The sequence below is a fragment of the Perissodus microlepis genome, chromosome 7, assembly GCF_051167445.1.
Source record: "Perissodus microlepis isolate ML-2025 ecotype Zambia chromosome 7, ASM5116744v1, whole genome shotgun sequence".
In the NCBI taxonomy this organism is placed as follows: domain Eukaryota; kingdom Metazoa; phylum Chordata; class Actinopteri; order Cichliformes; family Cichlidae; genus Perissodus; species Perissodus microlepis.
The window spans coordinates 59988178-60007631 of NC_140467.1; the positions used below are offsets into that span (position 1 = coordinate 59988178).

Here is a 19454-nt window from a genome sequence, read left to right on the forward strand (position 1 = left end):
GTGTGTGGGTGTTTGTGTGCGTTTTTTTCTTACTCTTGCCATCGTGCGAGCGCAGCGTGTCCAGCAGGTCTATGGTTGCGCTGCCCAGTAGCTCCTTTCTCAGGGTGTGGCAGCTCCACAGCTTTAGATCCAGACGACTCTGTGGCGTCACATTACTGCAAAACGGCATGAAAAATACATCAGCTACAAATGCTTCTGCTTACAGCAGCTGCATTTTATTATTGCATCCTGCTCTTCATCGCCTTTAGCGACGGTACGCAAGTTCTACCTCAGACAAAATGTTTTAAATAAGCTGACGGGAAACAAGTACAAAATCTCGATTAAATTTTATCTGTGTTAGAGCACTACCACGACAGCAGTACAGTCCAAACACTGTCAGATGCATGCAGTTAATTTAATGTATTGAATTGTTTTAACAATAAAACCCTGGCTCTCATGAGAGCCCGAGTGTGTGTGGTGCTCACTCACAGGGTGAGGTCTTCGTTCCACTGCAGCTCAAGGTGCCCGCTACGTTTGCCTGTTTTTTTGGTTTCACTGGTGAGGCCGTCTGCAGTCACCTCAACGAAGGAGCTCAGCCGAGAGTGCCGGTTCGGCAGCTTTGGGGACTGGGGCTTCGCCGACACCACTGCAAACACACACACACACACACGCATAAAGCATGTAACGTAGTGGATGAACACATCTGTGGTTGTGACAAAACCTCTGCCAGCAGTGCAGCAGTGCTGTCATTTATGGCAACAAAGGACAATAAATGTTAACAAAAGAGAAGCATTTCTTTTTTTTCATTGAGGTTTAACTGACTGCAGCTCTGATAAGAAAGAGAGTCTGAGCTGATCAGATCCTCACGTGGAAAACGACAGTCTAATCACACTAAAGAATTTTAGTTCAGAATCAGAACACTTTATCAATCCCTGCAGAAATTATGTGGTCACAGTTACTCCAAGACAGCAAGAACAGCAACTACCTAAATTATATTAAATAATAAAATATATTACAAAGTTACAAGATGTAACAAAATAGCTTACAAATAGTTATTATTAATATTAGTTAATATTATAATAATAGTTCTAATAAACAAATATTCCAGTACATTACAAAAAACTAAATATGACACTGAGACGGCCTTCTTATTATACCGACATCCTCTGTAAAGGATGTTCAGATCGTTAGGGTGTGTGCACTGTATTCTGTGCATTAGATGGAGGAACTGAACAACAGGAATGACTTCCTGTGTCGTTCTGTGATGCATCTGCCTCACTGAACAGTTCCTGTGACTCGCCAACAGTGGGTGAGCGGGATTGTCCAGCATTGTCCTTTTCTTGGACAACATCCGCCTCTCCGACAACACCTTAAGGGAGTCCATCTCCACAATGTTACTGCCCTTGTGGATCTGTTCATTGAGCCTGTTAGCATCCGTGACCCTCAGCCTGCTGTCCCAGCATGCAACAGCATAGAGGATGGCACTAGCCACAACAGACTCATGTAAAATCCCGAGCGTGTCCAACAGATGAGAAAAGGCCCCGGAAAATACAGACGGCTCTGACCCTTCCTGTAGAGTGCAGTGGCGTTTTTATTGTCACTGTGTAATACAAGGCAACACCCTTCTTTTTAAATCAGACTGACTGGTGATTGTATATATGCAGTTTCTTCATCCAGGTGACCATGGTAACTAAAGCTAATGCAGCAATGCTTCCAAAATAACTGGCCAAATAAGTCTTTGTAGGAGTGTTAAGATGGCTGCCAAGAGGCGATGTGTACATACAGGATTCTGGAACAATCCTGATTTTTATGAGATTGTTTTCTATTTATTATGTAATAATGTGAAGCAGCACGCTGTACACTACCGTTCATTTTAGGTCACCTGGAATGGTTCTCAGCAGTGCTGGAGTTAAAAGTTAAATAAGTGGTTCAGTAAATTGGACAAATGTTACAGCGTACTGCAACACCCTAACAGAAACTCCTTGGACTGTGTGTAGTCCTGCATGTATAATGGCTGTTGTGAGTATTTTGTTACACGCTGTGTGTCACGGCCTGTTCAGGATGGAATTGAAGTACACGGAGTGTATCAGACAAATACAAACTTTGCCCTCTAGTGGAAGAAAGGAAAACACCTTCAGTGTCATTTTCATGTATTTAATTCTTATTTATTTAATAAAATGTATTTAATTTATTAAATTTTTGGGGAAAAAGAATTGACTGACCACAATAAAGCCTTCATGTTAAAAAAAATACAAACAAAAAACATTGGACTGTTTACTTATGCTCCATTTAAGGTGGAATGAGTATTTGAAAGTAAAGAAACTTTTTGCATCCACTGATTTCAAGCTTTTTTTTTCTCTTTTTTTTAATTTTTTTATTTGGAGTGGGGTAAAAGTGTACATCCGGACATTGGCGAGCTCAGAGGCTTGGAATTCTTGCAGGCCTGCTGAGACTCTTGTTATCGCATGTATCGGTCCTCAGAGGAGCTGAGTTCTTCACACTGAATCACAAAAATCACAAGATTGCAAACTGAAGAAAATGCTGACTAGCAGCGTCGCGCAGAGTGCCTCTGATCAGGACTACCGACTGAAAGAATGAATGTCACAGATTAAGATAAAAAAAAAAAAAAAAAAGACAGACAGAGGGGTTTCCATCTGTACTTTTTCCTTTGCAGTGAGACCTTAGCAGATCCACACTGGCAGCAATATGTTGATGACCTCAGATCTTCTGAACATCTGGCATAACAGAACATGACTCATGTGAAGTTCTCTAGAAACAGGGAGGAAGTGACACGGGGAGGTGGGAGGTGTGCCAGAAATGGAAGAACTGAAGTAAGTTTCAACAGTGTGGGAGGATGTGGGAGAGGTGGAGGAGTGGTAGACAGCCTTTGAGAGCAGATCGGTAAATAAAAAGGTGAGTCAGTGTTCATATGATCAAACCTGTGGTTATGACTCTGGTGCAGTTCAAAGACATATAATTAAGGAAAAAAGTTCTGATGAACTTTTTTTTGTCTCTTTAAAGATAAGGTGCAAGAAAATTCATTTTATTCCCAGCAGACTCAAGTGATTCATGCAAAAACAAAAAGTGAGTCAATCACCTTATAGCTTCATGTTAAAATATTACAGCATAGTACAAAGAAAGATTTATACAGGTGGAGTTATCTGATGCATGGACGCTAGTTTCAATCAGTAAAAAAAAGAAACAAAAATGCTATGCTATGCCTGACTTGAAATTTTGATTCAGATCTGCCAATCAGGAAGCTCTACAGAGGTACGTCATTTCTTTATTATCCAGAAGGAGAAGGCAGAAGGCGTCGGCTATCCAGCAGTTCAACATGAACACAGTGACTCCATATCCATGCAGTTATCACTGAAGGCATTCAAAGCTCACACACCTGGCGCCAGTTTGTTCATACTGACGCTGTCACTACCCAAGTTTGCATTTGCACCATCTGTTTACAGGTAACGACAAAACAACATCTCTCATTAGCAAAGCTAACTCGAAAGTTCGAGTTACGGATGGGTTTTCTTTTTCTCAGTGGTGGAGACACAGTCTTTTGTTCAATATTTATTAACAGGCACAACAGGCACGTGTGTTTGTGCATTACACAGTTTATGAATGCATGCCTGAACTCCACACACTTGTTAAATTTGCTCACGACAGGCTCTAAAACAAACTAACCTAAACATGCAGACTTCAAAACGCTCAGGTCATATATCCTTATATCAGGTCTATGATACAAACTCATATTAAAAGGTAAGAAATACTGTTACTGTGATGTTTTCATCCTTTTGACCATTTCAAGTGTTGGATGATTAAACCAAGCAGGACTCTCAGGCTTGGATTAGACTCACTGTACGACACTGTTCTCAACTAAATCGATTTTTGGAACGACATTGAATAACGTCTCAAACACATGAACTAAACCTTTTGAAAATTAACATAGAAAAAAAATGTTTTAAAAAAAAAAAAATCTCTGCATTGACACAGTTACTATGGTAACTTGTGCTGGACACATGACCAATGAAATCTCTCAGCACCGAGCCTGAAACAGAAAGTCTGGAGTCGTAAACAAGGTTGTGTTGTAGGTAGCACACTCATCTGGTCACCTTAACCTCCAGTGAAAAACCACCAAAACCTCAAATCAAAATCTTTTATGTGCAATTTGAAAGTCATAGACAATGTCGCATTAAAACCCTGGCAGCTCTGCTGAAGCTGCGAGCCCTCCTGCTGCCTCAGTCGTTAGAGATAAGAACATAAAAAGTCTATCACAGCCGTCTATAGTGAATCTTTTTTGTTTCCTGACTCCTCCATTAATTAATAAAATTCGCTCAAGTGAACATGATCTATAAGCAAAAGGCTTCCTCTATTCTCCAAGCTAGTGTCAGGTCATCATTTGGCTCTGTTTCTCCTGGGTTAATGCATAAAACTAACAAAACATCACCAAATTAAATCTAAACATATGAGATTTAATTAGTGGGAGATCACTGTCATTCTGCAGGTTAAAGTGCACCGTATCTATATTTTCCTTGATTATCGCAAGTACAGATCAGGATTTTAAATATGTGATATTTTCAATTGCAAATCAGATTTGTGAAAATGAAAATCCATCAGTAGATGTGGCATTTACATTGATGCATGCGCCAGCTGCGATGTAGGTGTTCAGCTGATGCGCTGAGAGGTGTTAGACTGCATAACTGCCTGGATGGATCGAAATTATTATTCATTTATTTAAACCACGGAGGGAAAATGCTGCAGTGCAATGTAAATTCATCCAACGAATCAAGGTGTGAGCTAAGTGAACTGTAAACTTTGCGGATCCTGGTCTTTACATTTTATCAAACAGTCAAACAAACTAAAAAGGAGAGAAACCTGAGGGTGTCTGGATTGTTCCCCTCATTTCCTGTTTTATTTTCTAACAGCTGTTTGTCTTCACCTTTAGTTATTTCTATTTCTGCCTCTTCTCCGAATTACACACCTACAGGTAAAACCCCAGTTTCCCTTTCTTTCTTGCCAGGTCACCTTTGTACTTCTGGCAGTTAACACCTCTGGGCACATCTCCGGTTTTCCAGGTAAAGTTTTTCCTCTTTGTGGTTTGTTTGAGTGTTTCTCTGTTTAAATTTTTGCCTTTTGTGTTTACATTGTGCTGAACCCTGGACTGACATGAAGTTGGGGATTTTTTGGACCTAACTTTGCCATCTTGCAGTTGGATCTTCGTCTCTGTACTGAATCCTGGCAAGAAGATAATATTGCATTACATTAAGAATGAAAATCCTCCCTTATCTCGCTTTATAAGTCAACGTTTATGTCAGGTAGCGACCAACGCTGCTTTTCTCAAGTCAGCAAGCTAAAAAAAACAAATATTTGTTTGCACAACAACAAGTACAGCCCCGCGTCACTAAACTGGCCCCTCCAAAGCTGGTCACAGCTCATCATTCATGGTTTCACAACCAAAACAGCACTACTTCAAACAGAAAGGACATAGTCACATTATGAAATATGTTTATGGGTGATAATATATTGTCTTATGCTTGGAGAAGGGATAGCCAGATAAAGAGATAAAAAAGCAGAAGTACCTGTACCACACTTCTTCTGTTTGCGGTATCAACATTTTGTCTGTGTGAGCAATAAAGTAGAAAAAAAATTACCTTTCAAGGTCAACTGAGACTTCTCAGTGGTCTGGGCACTGCCAGGTCTGCTCACGCTGGCAGCTGCCATGACATCACAGCTCTGTAACACAATCACAAACACACAAAATATTACAATATACTGTCACTGCCTTCCAATCAGGTGTGTGTTGGGTGATACAGCTCTTCTATGCAAAAAAATATTGTGGTGGAGGCAGAATTTTACTGCATTAGATGGTAAATCTGGAGCAAGAGGTGGATGACATAGCTTGATTTATGTGCAGTGTCTTGAACGACAATCTTGAAAGCAAAGCAAGTTGTCTCATATTATTTTAACGTCACCAGCAGAACATAACCCCTCCTTCAGACAGAAAAGCATAAAACTCCCACCACACTGCACCTCCAGTCCTTAAACACTCACTCCAGGGGAGTGATAAGTGACGTTGCCTAAGCACATTTCGCAGCATTAGAGAGAAAGCTAGCTGGGATAACCTAATTCAACGGGGCAAAACATCATGACATGCAATCACGCATCACTTATAACTGCACAGGTACAAAACTTCCACAAGCAGAAGGGAATTCTGAGTCTTTTAAATGACTGGAGAGGTCGTATCACTACATTCACCAGCAGCAGAGAGAGACACGGGATGAACAGGACAAAGAAGCAGCAGAATACAGGTGGCGCTCCCCCACCCACAGCAACAGGTACCAGGTGGTGATAGTAACGGGTGTTTTTCCTCAAGACATGACAATTTATGCCAAAACATCTGGAAGAAAACATCCAAATGGAGTTTGTTTCAAAGCAGCTGTGCAAACATTAAGGCCAATGAGCCCGACCGATGTTTACTTTTAAAACTGTGGCGTTAGATTCAAGTCAAAAGCAGGACTCAATGATTTCCACAGCCAAATATCCACCTTCTCTTAACACAGCAAAAAGCTTATTTATTGCTTTAGTTATTTTATTATTATTTTATTTTTATGGTCACATTAAAACACTTAAAAACAGACGTTACACATACTTAACTCAGCAGTCAGCTCAGATATGTTAATGACCACCCAAGCATACACACCGACTTGTTTCAGCATTTTCTAATATAACGCTTCCCCCACTAACTGGCTCAGACTTCACTGCCATTCAGCTGTTCCCACAAAAAGCATCTCTCGCTGCAGGTCTGCTGCTCTCTCCTGAACTCCACCTGGCAAAGGTAGTTCTACTGCTGTAAAGATCTGCTGAAGGGCCACTTTAACCACAAGCTACACCCTACAGCTCACCAAGCCGTCTCCAGCTCCAGTCCAAGATGGTGGAGGTGAATCTCAATTGAGGCAGCCCATTTTATCACTCTGTTATTTATTTTTGACAAGGTACTGAAAAAATTAGAATTAGGGAAACTGCTTTTTGTAAGCACATGTACACACACACAGATTCCCCTCCATGAAACAAACAGAAATCAGTAGGACACTATATTCTGGCAGAAGCCACGAGACACTTTAAAACTATACAAGAGGCCCACTCATGCAAAAATAATATAGAGCGAGACATCTAGACTCTTGCTGGTTGAGTGTGCATACTTGTTCTCCTCTCTGATCACACTGCCAGAAACACTAAATCAGAGCGTATTCACTGGGAATTCAGCTGTATTTAAACAGTATATATGAACTCAGACATCAGGAGGGAAGATCCACAGACCCAGGCTACAGGAAGGAGTCCTCTCATATCATCATCATGAATGAACAGCTTATACAGGCACATGTTTGCACAATTCATGGATGCTGTAATAATGTTCACTTACCCTGGTGTGATTACAAACCTTGTTCCACTATTGTAACTAAACCGGATTGTTTTCATGTACATGCAGATTGCAGGGGCTTTAACAACACTCAGGAAATTAAAGGGTGAATCACTATATTATTTATAGGCGAGATTACCTACCCCAAGTTGGAGCTTGTCTGAACTATTTTGTACACTCTCTGGCAGTGTGATCTGTAAGACACTAACTACTTATCACAACATTGGAGTACAAGGTATATAAAGCTGATTAAAGGTGTACTGAGTAGCCTGTCCTAATGAATTTACATTAAAGGAGTGAAGTTGTTCTCCCTGTAATATTAAGTAAAAGCTATGACTTTCATCAAACCCCATCAACATCACCTTGAGCAAAGTCAGAGCACCCTGCTGAATTTAAAGCACCGCAAATACAATGCAGATTAAGGCTGGACTCTGCTCTGAAGGTGTGCTTATACTGATCTGTACTATATGCATCAAGGAATTAAAATTAAAAATAAAACCCCGATTCTAACACTGCTCTGCGAAGGGGACCCTCATTTTGAAGGTGACATGCTGCAGGCACTGCAACCGAAACCAAGACAAAACCCAGCCAGAGGTGACCTGGTCCGAGTCAGAGTGACTAACCGGGTGTTGGATTGCCAGAATATCCACCTGAGGTCTGTCTCAAGGCTGCAGATAAACAGACGAGAGCTACCAAAACAAAAAGCGCACAGCATCCTCCGTCAACCTTGTGAAAGAAGCTGGAGGCTGCGCAGCGTTTCTTGGCCGCTGTGAGCTGTCTGAACTTCTCAAGAACCAAGAGAGGTTTAAATGATCCTGACAAACTATTTTATCGCTGCCGTATAAAATACCTTTGGCCGCTGCGCACATAATACAAACGCGGAAGGTGATCAAGGTTTGTATGCATCACCGTCAACGAGAGCCGACCAAAACGCTAACGCTTCTGGTCACGTTTGCAAAATAAAATCTCCTGTTTCGTTTTGTTTGGGTTTGTTTGCGTTGAGAGTGCGGAGACAAAAAACAGCAAATTAATCCTTTTATCAGCAAATAGAAACTGTCGAAGGTGAGCTTCTTCTATTGAAAAACACAAATGTATTAGAGACTCACAATTTATACATTGATCTTTAAGAATCTGAATATTTCAGTCGAACTCTAGTCGCATTTATTTCGAAAGGAAAGCCAACACACTTCCGCTTTGACTCAACGAAATTCAGCTAGCTTCACTAAAAGAAGCTAATAGCTAGCCAGCGAGCTTCTTGGTGGGATTTTATAAAAGGACATGCGGATAAAACCCGTTCTAATCACCTGACAGCAAGTAAAGCCTCACCCACAGCCTCACGGCTCTCCTCGTGCCATGGTACACGTATTGACACGATAACAGTTTAGGCTTATGTGTGATCCTGGACGTACCTTTTTCAGCTGTGCTCCGCCGCTGTCGCTAGTGAACTTTCATTTCCGCCTCAGTGACAGTATCACGTGACCTAGCGTTCTCATTGCACAAAGGATTGTGGGTCGTAAACAATAATAAACAGCCCACACAATTACCTTAAGTCACCTTTAAATCACCTTTAATATATATATATATATATATATATATATATATATATATATATATATATATATATATATACACACGGCCTCTTGCTTTCTTACAAACCATGAAAAAATATTAAAATATGGAATGAGGAAAGCATGCCCCTACTTTTTAATAAATCTGCGTATCTCTATGTAGTTTACATCTTTATCTAAGCTCTGAATGATTCCTGGTTTGATTCCAGGAGGAGACACAAAACCCTAATCCTACTACAAAAATATGAAGTTTGTTCGAGGTCAAATGCTTAGCCAACCTTTGTACTCATGTCCCCCACGACCTAGTATGTTGTTATGAAGTTTGAAGACGATCCTTAACAAATTGTGGGTAATATAAAGCTTTTAGTACTCTTTACATTTGGTGGGACCTTGACCATGACCCGATTTTTTACCAAAATTAAATCAGCTTCAGCTGTTTTTGGCATTTACCATCTCCCAAAATTGAAAATAATATCTTGAAAGTGCATGAAAAGTTATAAGTTTGAAAATTTTATTTTCTGTACATTACCCCAACTCCCACTCTCCTCCTTCGACTGTAAATATCCTGATTGATTAACAAACTGTTTAAACCTGTACTGTTTAAGTTTGCACTTTGAGTCCACCTGCTTTCACTTGCATTCATGACAGATGGTAAGTGCATTTGAAAGGTCTTGGGAAACAGCTAACGGGAGTAGTACGTATCTGCGCAAGTGGGAATTTGTAACTGTGTCCTTCAGCAGCAGGCGGCAAGTGAGCAGGTGATTTTAGTGTTGAACAGGCTGTATTCCTATCAGATGGCAAATGTTAATCCACAAAAGAACCTCCAGAGAAGAGGAACCTGATGGGAATGTTGGTATATGCATCTAGGATCTACGACAAGGAGAGGAGATGAGGCTAAGTAACTCAGATGGCTTTATTTGAAAACAATAGCCTGAACAAGTAACGATCAGAGGGGTATACTACAAACAAAATTCAACAGCGCCAGTCTTTCTTTGTGTTAGCTGCCTCGACAAAACCTAAAACCTCAGTCGGAGATAACAAGTATCATGATGGAAGTTATAAACTTTCTGTTGAACTTCGCTTTCTGCTTCAGATTCTGTGCACACTCACATAAGAAGAGGCAGTCTGCGGTTCTTGTGATTCGGTAAACTTATATAAATGAAGGCTTCTTAATCACACGTTGACGTGGCGGCGTCCTAGCAGCAACTTTGATTACAGCAGGAATGGTCACATCAGGAAGACCTTTACAAATTGATTGCAGCTGAGTCACCACCTCACTTTGCTGTCCACATTCAGAAAGCACGAATGAACAAATTTAAATAAAGAAACCTTAAACAGTCATTTATTCCAATAATATCAGCATGATGTATATGCATAGTAGCATAACTCAGGTTTGGTGTACACAGAATAATATGTATCGCTGAAGTGAAACATCAGGCATGTGCAGCTTTGCCTCACAGATGAATTCTCAGCCCAGTCATAAATGCAAAAGTGTAGGAATATCTGCTAGACTGCCTTCACTCAGTCAGTGAAGCTGCAGGAAAACTCTCCGCTCTGATGTTGGTGGTGACTGTGACGGGCGATGCTGACGGTTAACGTGGAGGCTGACGTAGTGGTCGTGAAAGTAAGTGGTCACAGCTAGAGGAGGGCCCAGCAGCAGGAACAGCCACACTAAACCGTTGCCATAGTTTCCCTGGAAATAGTTTTGGAGGAATACTGCGACCAAGAGCTGCAAGAAGAAGACATGGTGTCAGCTCAAGACACGCCCCGATTATAATAACACAGTGCATTGTGTTAGGTGTGGAAGGCCAAAAACAATAAAGTGGATCAGGTTTAATTATTAGGACTAAGATTTCAGTGTGTAATCTATGTCTCCATTTAAAGCCTTTTTGCATTTGTTAATACTGTTAAATAAAAGGGCATAAAATGCATCCATGAATGATTAAGTTGGATCCCCATACAGCAGCAGCTGCCACCAGTGCAATAATCTCACCTCAAACACCATCATGAGAAAGATCCACAGACGGCAGCTATGCAGTGGCAGAGCAATCATATACTGTGTAGGAGAGAGAAGAGAACCATCACAGCTCATTAGTACTGTAAGTTTATCCAGAGGTACCATCTTAATTTTATTGTATAGAAGTGGGCTGCAATTCAATCCTAATCTCTAATCTCTTTTCCTTTTCCCCAGTGGGAGAAAAAAATCACGAAGTCAAGAAAAAATGTGAAGTCTGACTCCACTCCAGAAACCAAACTACCTAATAAAGTGACGGTGGATGTCACTGACGTGGGTCAGCTGTGGTGAAACTACAATGTCCCACTGATGGACTACAAAGACTCATCTCACACTGACTGCTCTGTGTTTCATGCAGCTTGTAGGTTATAAACAAGGTCATAAATCTCTCTTAATTACCAGACAGAGGAACAGAGGAATAAAGATATATAATAATATTCAATAAGAATGGTAGGATACAGTAATTTACAGTAGTATACAATAGCATAATGCAAATATAATGTCAAACAACTCAAACAAAGTGACGATATAATTATTCCAGTAAAATAAATAACATAACAATCAGTGCAGGTGCTTATATAAAAAAAGTGACATAGTATTGTGCAATGAATAAAAAGAGAGTAGCAGCGTATGATGGGGGAATGAAACAAACATTCAATAACATACCGTTAAGTAATATTGCACAATCTGAATGAGAACAAAATAACATTGATATTAATCTTAAGAAATGTCACCCTTTTAAAAAAAAGTCTTTCAGCGTCTGTCACTGATGTAAAGTCAGTTCATAAGAATCCTAAAGGCCAGAAATAGTTTTACAGCGAAAACTTAACCAAAGTGTGAAAACAGATATTTTTAAATCTGAAAACACGAGTTCAGAGAGTCTAAAATAGTTCCACATTTACTTTTAGCTTCACATGGGACACAAACCAAAGTTTCTGGGGCTAAAGATCAATGTTTGGTCCTTGAAAGGTCACCTGCAATCTTGGAGTATATGAGATCGTTCAGAGGTAACTTCTGGGTCTGAAATGGGAAGAAATGCAGAAGTTCCTTAAACCTGCATTCTGGTTAATGACCAGCAGGGGTGGCCCTTGGATGTTGATTCACCTTTACAGTGTCTCTGGCCAGTTCTGCACAAACTTAGTCTGAACGTTATTAGATTGCTGTAACTTATGCTGGATTCCCCGTTTATTAAATGCTAGATTTGTGGGACTAAAATAAAGCCAAGGCCCTGACATTCAAGCCCTACACTCTATAGTTGCAACGATGGTCCTCTAGCACCTTAAATATGATACTGTAGACCAGTAAGGTGAGAATCAGATACTGACATAAGCAAGGGTGCAATGTATCCTGTGCCAAAGGAGGTAAGGAAGCATTGATAGCCCCTTTCCAAAGATGCCAGAAGAGTGGACTGTACCTCACAAAGCGCAGCAGACATCAGGAAAACCAGCAACTCAGCATGTGATGGGGAAACATTCCTCTCCACCAGGCGAGTGTAAATGTGTCTTTTTATGCATAAAAAGAAAAACATGTAAGCAAAAAAACCCAAAAAAACAACCCATGTCAAACATTCAAGCACACAGACCAAAAAATGAGATAATACCTGTGACACCACCTCTGAAAGGGAATATTCCAGTTCTTCCAGAAAGCAATCAAAGTTGTAGCGTTCCTGTAGATAAAATATAAACTGCATTAATTCTGAGATGCAAAATTAACACAAATTACAGTAAATGTTCTGCACAACTGACCACCAGTCTCCATAAAAATGGCGATCACCAAAGCGCAGCAGTTCTGCACAGAAGTTCAGGTATGAATGAGTCAAAAAGAAGAAGAGGAGCCAGAGGAAGTGGGTCGGTGCCTGACAAGAAAGTATGTGTTAGCAATGCCAATATGCCACACATACAAACTCTTATCTCTAAGTATCATGGACCAAGGACAAAAGAAATCACTAACCACCAGCCCCACGAGGTGCTCCACCCTCGTAGTGATGGCCATGCTCTGGATAAAAGTATACAAATAGAAAGAAGGGTGGATTCAGCAAGGGTGCGAGCTGCCCTTGTTTTAATGAGCACACTTCAGAAGATCATGTTTCACTTACAGAGAATGAGATTTCTGATCTCTGGAAGATGGGTTCAATCCACTAGAAGGAAGCAAAGGATTCTAGAATCATGAAATTCAACTTGGTTCTTGAAGATAATAGTCATCGATTTCCATGACTCCCTACTCCATGAAATACCAGCTGAAGATTTTACCCATTTATAGACAGGACATTAAAATCACTGAGAGGTGACTCAAATGCACTGATGTCACTTTGATTCAAATAATGCTGCAATAATGGCACAGCATGTCCAACCACACCAATAAGGAACGGGTTGAGGAACACGATAAAGAGTCATGACCCAGTTTTCTAAACACCCGAGGTCATAGCCCAGTGCCTGCTTGACGCCCTGTGCACAAAGGTTCGTGGGACCAACGAGTGGACTGTAAATGCTACAGTGATCAATGCTCTTCATGTGTGCATTTTTATGTACGTGATGAGAGGTTATAGCCAGGAAATAACTTCTTGGTGTTATACTAAAGTATGAGGACACATTTTAGGACACATAACAAAACATGTATCAGCAGAGTACATTCAGTAGCATCTGTCGTCATCAGTGTTGCTCCTAATTCACACATACCCCCCAAATCAACCTCCAGGGTGAAACATGCTCTCACAGCCGTGCAGTGCCAGAGTCCCTGAAAGGTCTGCACATAAATGCAGTGATACTAAGCTACTGTATAACAAAGAAAGGACTTCAGCGATCTGCTGTACCTGCTGCACAATGCCAACCATGATCTGGACAACCACCACCTAAAAACAGAAAATTATGTTTAATTATCCCATGTAGTGTGTGCACAATAATTTTACATTTTGTTTAAAAAAAAGACAAATATTCAACACATGTGATTTAATGTGGCATACAAAACAAATCTTAGATGTCGGGACTTTAAAATGTAGTAGCTAAGTCCTTACGTTTCAAATTCTCTCCAACAACAGAGAATTTAACAGGAGAAAAGACAGAGAAGACAGGAACAAGGAGCAGCAGAGACTACAATACAATCAAACGAAAAAGAAATAACGAAACAACAAGGATTCATATCAGGAGCGGTCACACTGACATTAGCGGGGACAGAAAATCCCCTGTGCAGTGTCAAAGTATTACAAATACAATACTTCTGGTTAAAGGTTCAAAGATAATCTGATTAAAGGGCCTGAAGCTATCCAAGAAAAAGGTTTGTTAGCGCTCGTTTTGTTACCATGCCAACAGAGGATGAAGAACGCCACGGAGCGCTCAAGTCTTGACTTGTAAAGAGAAAACTGAGTCGTCCATATCAGCGCTATTAATCCTTTTTACTTTTTCTATTCTCCTCTCTCATAGAACAATACTGTGTAAAAATAATGACACCAGTGTTCAGCTCACCATTTCTATCAGTCTGTGAAGCAGCTTATTAATGCGGACGTTAGGACAGCAGGGGAAGCCCCTCTGGAAGCAGAGCGTGGGGGCGAGGAGGAAATAATAGAGCTCTGAGAAAATAAAGACAGAGTTAAAAATGCTGAAACATCACTTTGAGTCACTATAAAGAAATGAAGCAGCTGTTACCTCTGAATGTCAGATGCTCATTGTGGTGTTTCTGTGATGCAGGTCCATTCTGATCTTTCTCTAAAAAAAAAAAAAAAACAGAAGCAAAAAGCTGCAGCAGCTGCTGTTCTTCTGAGATGGGGTCAATAAAAAGTTTAGAGTTGCACAGATACCTAAATGAGCCAGACGATACCAACGATTTGTTTCCTGGTAGGAATAAAGCTTCATCCCCAGAATAGTGTAGAACAAGAGAGAGAAAAATGCTCCACCTGGTGGACAAAGCATAAACGTGCTTTTCAGACAATGAGACACATACACATGGAAGTCCTGGAGTCCAACAAATCTGCAGTACTAGTGCGATGCTGTCACGCCATCCCCTCCCCTCACCCAAACCAGTCATGGCAGGTTTGGTTCTTAATAAAGGGAGGTTTTCCTTCCCACTGTTGCCAAAGCACTTGGTCATAGAGTGGTCAAATGATTGTTGGGGTTTTCTCTGTTTTATTTGTATTTTTGTGTGGCTTATAAAGTGCTTTGAGGCAACTGTTTTGATTTTGTGGTATATAAATAAAACTGAATTGGATTAAATTGAATGTCAACATGGATCAAAATCTGATCTGAATCTGTTTCCTGGTATACTTAATGAAGTGGCCAATGACTGTATTTTATAAGGGAACTCAAATCTATCGGTCTGGATTACAGTAAATATGATGCAGGTTTGAAGTTACCTGTTGACATTGCAGGCTCATGTACGATGACAGCAGCAGGAAATAGAACCAGCAGCCCCAGATTAGTAAGGTGTAAACGATGTGCGTTGGAGAGAGACAGCATTGCCTGACAAACAAAGATTTGTTATTTTTTCTGTGTCAAAAAGTCCCTCTCTGGAAAGATACATCCTTTCACATCTAAAAGAGAAAATAATAAGCTCTCACCTTTTCCTGGGACCTCTCCAGAAGCAAAGCTATCAGAGCAAACGTGTTGGCAGCTGGGAAAATAAGAAATTTGTTCATTCACAACAACAAGTGTGCTGCTGGAGACACCTATTCTCTCTACTCTAAAGTAATCCTGTATCATTCATGATGTGTTTGTTTCTCTGCCACAGTCCTACGGATACCAGTGGTTCTCACCCAGAATGAGGATGACTGACGGCCAGTTGCAGTTGTCCTCAATCAGATGTCCCAAAACCTTTTTGACATCTATCAAAAATCCATGTCTGTTATGAAGAGGAAAACAAAGTTAGCTTTAGTAAACAGTAAACAGAGAGCAGGGATGTATTTAAACTGGAAAAAAATACTGTAATGAATAGAAATTCTTGGTCTTTAGACCAAGAGGTTTTAATATGTTCATGTGACACATTCAGTGTGGCGTTTCTCCTCACAAATTACCATCCAAAAGTCTTCTCGATTCAGAGTGTGTTGTGCTGCTGTGAAGCGCAGTGCTTGTGCTTTAGCGTTTCTTCCACTAAATGTGCCCGCAGATTCCCAGCATATAGACTTTACACTGGAGTAAAGCATGGGAGGTTTACTAAACATGAAACTTTAATTGCTTACAAAAAAGCAAGTGTGTTTGTAGGTGAAGGGTCTGTTTTGTAAATGGATGTGAAGTCCACCAAATCTGAAAATTCAAACCAAAAAAAGGACAGAAGCCATTTATACTCACTGTATGAAATTCTCCAAGAACAGGTGAGCATGAGTCAGGACCTTAGAAATCAGAATGACAGCGTTTTTATAACTCAACAAAATCTTAAATGTATTTCCACAAACGATAAGGCAGGGCTGAGAAACTAACCAGCAGGATGATGATCCAGTTGAGGATGCCTCTGTATCCGGTAAAGCTGCTGTTAGAGCTCAGCAGAGAGTCTTGGATGCTGTGGCAGCTGCACAAAAACACATTTTCATCTTCATCAGGCTTTTTTTTTTTTTCCCTGTAAATATTATCCTGTCAGCTCTAATATGACTGCATCGCAAAAACATTCCAGGTCTCCTCCAGTGGTAAACAAATGGAAAACCACTCAGCTGATGGTTTTTTGTTGGTTATACGAGGCCCTGGGATATAAAGAAACTAAATATGTCTACATCTGATTGTGTGTTTAATATATTTTAGCCCAAATTCAGAGGATTTTAAATTAAAAGTGACACTCAAGAGTCTGAAGATGGTTTACTATTCATTAACTGTTAATTTTATAATGATGGTGCTGAATAAGTATTTAACGGGATGATCTCTGTGTAGTTATGAAACAGGGTGTTTTGGCTCTACGATGGGCCACAAAGACCACACGGTACGAAAACACAATGTCAGAGAGGTCGGTGTAGGTTCTCAGACATCCAGCTCATGGTAGTCTCAAGAGCTTGAAAAGGTTTTTTTAGTGGGGGTTGTCCCTTAGGAGGTGCTCGTTGACCCAATATTAATCAGATGCACCACAACAAGAGCCAAGGTGTCAAAAAAGGCGTAGATCTTTACCACCAGAGGTTTTGGGTGAAACCACTGTGAGACCTTGCCTGCCCTATCATGTGACCTATTGAGGTCACCTGACACAAGATGTGAGTGGGTGTTGAAGTAAGGGATCTGAAGACCTCATCATAGGTGTCTGATAGTTGTTATCCACCACCAAAGTTCAAGGATTCAAGGATGCCAGTGTTCACATTTTGGACCAAGAAGACAGCTGGTTCAACCGATCACCTTCTTTTGAAGCTTTTAAGATGTAGGAGAGGGTTTTTGAAGCTGTGTGTGAGATTAGAGCTTCAGAATTAGATGGCCACGCCTGCTGTAACGTGTGTCGTTACTTGTTCACCAAGATGTCAAGTATTATTCCTCATCTACGTTTCACGCTATCCTCCTGAACAGTTATTTCTGCACAATGACAGCTAGGTCTGATGGGTTCTGTGGGTTTTTATTGGAGTTTATATGATGCCTTACACGTATATAAATCAATGCATTCATATTTTTTTATTTGTGCTTTTTATTATTTGAGTAAAATATGTGAACATTTCATCTGCTGGTGAGGTCATACATCTGCCACTTGGAGACACGAAGAAGGCAGCAGAGAGCTTACCAGAGCAAAGATGCATAGGGGTGTTCTTCTTCACTGGTTAGATCAAATGTAGAAAAGGAAGTGCTATCACAGAGGCTTATACCGTCTTCTTCGACTGAGGAGGAGGAGAACCTCTTCCTCATCGAAGCCATCTTTAACTCCAAGGATCAGTCCACCGAGGTGGAGGTTACAGATGTTTGAGTCCACTTTAAGAGTCAGAAAACAGATTTATTTAACTCTCACAAATCACATTCTCTTATTAGATATTTGATTTGAAATATTAAGATGATCAAAGAATAAAGATAAATATTACATAGTGTCATATTTTTATCTGAATTTCATGCAAGAAATAAAGTGTAGACCAAACTCTGCAAATTCCTATTTACGTACACTGCTTAAATAATATCAAAGTTTCTATTCTATTCTATCCTAAAACTGGGCTCTGAGGAGGTCAGTTGATATTGTTCCAATGGGTGCTTTTCTATCCAGTTATGCTTTCCTGCATTTGCAGTGTGTTTGGGATCACTGTCATGCTAAAAAATAAAAACCTTTCCCAATCAGATGTTTTCCAGATGGTATTCCATGGTGGCTTTTAATGTAATTGTACATTTCTGCATTTCCATCAGTTTTCTCCAACACGACTGGCTGAAATGGAGCTCAAACCATGACAGAGCCTCCACCGTGCTTTACAGATGGCTGTACACACTCACTGTCGGGCTTCTATTTTGAACTCTTCCATATACAAAAATTTCAGATTTCCTGTTTCCCTTCATTACAGGGTGTCCCTTAACACCTACCCATCCTGTGCAGTTTCCTCAAAGTTTTTGAATTCTGACATATGATTGACTCCAGAATTTTGCACAGTTGTCTACTGTACTTGTTAAAATTTTCTGCAATGATTTACTGTCTTTCTAATCTTTGCCATGTTGAGACAATGAGGCTGTAGGTTGTGCAGAAAATACGAGCGCATCATCAGATCATTTAAATGCAAACTGCATCTTAGAAAATAATTCCAACCAAATCGCTGTAGTGGATTACCAGTTTTGTGTTTTATCGCTTGTATACGCGGGTGAACATTAAGTAAGATAAAGTTTTAGCCTTTACCCGAGCTTTAAGTTCAATTTGTGAAAATTCGGCAAGCATACAAATTATTATTAAGCCATTTAGTTCATGAGAGATTAGACTTTAGATGTCCTTTCTCCCTCAAACGACCCGTTGTCGCAGGCATCTTATGCTTAAAAGCCAAGAGGTTACATTTTTCTGTTGCTGCTAGGTCGATAAAATGTACGCCGAATGAAATAGCTGCCCGAAATACATTAGTCAGTCTAACCAACTCGTTTTACAACCACTGCAACACCGGGTGCTAACAAGTGAAACTTTTAATTTCTGCAAATCCTAAAGAAGCTCGGTGTGACCTTCTGAAGCGAAAGAAAAACGTCCTACCGCGTCATCCTCCGCGTGCAGCATCCTTCTACCAGGTCCACATCTCAGAGCATCCGCCGCCTGTCAGCTGACTGCCCGACACAGAGCTTCTCTGACCTCTGAGCCCTCTGAGGACTGAGGAGGTGCTATTCGGCGTGAAGCCACGAGATCCTTTTATTGTGAAACATTCAAAATAAAAGCCCACTTAAAGTAAAAAAGACTTTAATTTCTGAGATGCCAAAATAAAGGCCTGTAGTCTGATTGATTAATTGTCATTTTGGTGCCTTATACGGAAGCCCGTGGTTTATATACATATGTCATTTATTGTTCCTCCAGTATCCAGTTCATATTTTGCACACAGTAAATGTCACAACAGCAGATTTAAAGTATTAATAGATTCATAAGATAAACA

At 40.4% G+C, this 19454-nt stretch overlaps 2 protein-coding genes across 6 annotated transcripts in view; both read right to left on the reverse strand.

Annotated features, from left to right (window-relative positions):
• Positions 1-8885, reverse strand: part of wwp2 (WW domain containing E3 ubiquitin protein ligase 2) — a 63130-nt gene extending 54245 nt beyond the window's left edge. For 2 of the 4 annotated variants that reach the window (XM_084936345.1, XM_084936342.1), the window contains exons 1-4: positions 8803-8885; positions 5628-5709; positions 469-625; positions 34-155 (exon numbers count right to left, since the gene is read on the reverse strand). In XM_084936345.1, coding sequence (XP_084792471.1) covers positions 34-155; positions 469-625; positions 5628-5697 — 349 coding nt within the window. In that variant the 5' untranslated portion in view covers positions 5698-5709; positions 8803-8885. Of the gene's footprint in view, positions 1-33; positions 156-468; positions 626-5627; positions 5710-8016; positions 8182-8243; positions 8266-8802 lie in introns of those variants that run through there. The other 2 variants (XM_084936344.1, XM_084936343.1) reach the window with 2 other exon arrangements.
• A 971-nt stretch (positions 8886-9856) lies between these two features.
• Positions 9857-19231, reverse strand: LOC146384379 (diacylglycerol O-acyltransferase 1-like). 2 transcript variants are annotated; one of them, XM_084936347.1, is made up of 18 exons: positions 19064-19230; positions 17642-17826; positions 16378-16465; positions 16249-16289; positions 15717-15802; positions 15522-15574; positions 15318-15423; positions 14766-14861; positions 14614-14673; positions 14434-14537; positions 13785-13823; positions 13071-13112; positions 12926-12970; positions 12721-12830; positions 12576-12641; positions 12390-12477; positions 10955-11017; positions 9857-10690 (listed from the first exon to the last, which is right to left on the reverse strand). In XM_084936347.1, exons 2-18 carry the CDS (start codon positions 17770-17772, stop codon positions 10487-10489), a joined length of 1422 nt encoding a protein of 473 aa, XP_084792473.1. In that variant the 5' UTR covers positions 17773-17826; positions 19064-19230; the 3' UTR covers positions 9857-10486. The 2 variants fall into 2 exon arrangements, with proteins under 2 accessions (XP_084792473.1, XP_084792474.1); XM_084936348.1 differs by lacking the exon at positions 17642-17826 and having other exon boundaries at positions 19064-19231.
• Positions 19232-19454: the final 223 nt, after the last annotated feature.

Excerpts from the sequence above, each read along its gene's own strand:
- LOC146384379 (XM_084936347.1), bottom strand. The coding sequence starts at position 17,772 with ATGGCTTCGATGAGGAAGAGGTTCTCCTCCTCCTCAGTCGAAGAAGAC. Across the intron at positions 14,538-14,613 it reads TGAGCATCTGACATTCAGAG|AGCTCTATTATTTCCTCCTC; the intron begins GTAACAGCTGCT and ends TTATTTTCTCAG. Across the intron at positions 13,113-13,784 it reads TGGTTGGCATTGTGCAGCAG|TGGATTGAACCCATCTTCCA; the intron begins GTACAGCAGATC and ends GCTTCCTTCTAG.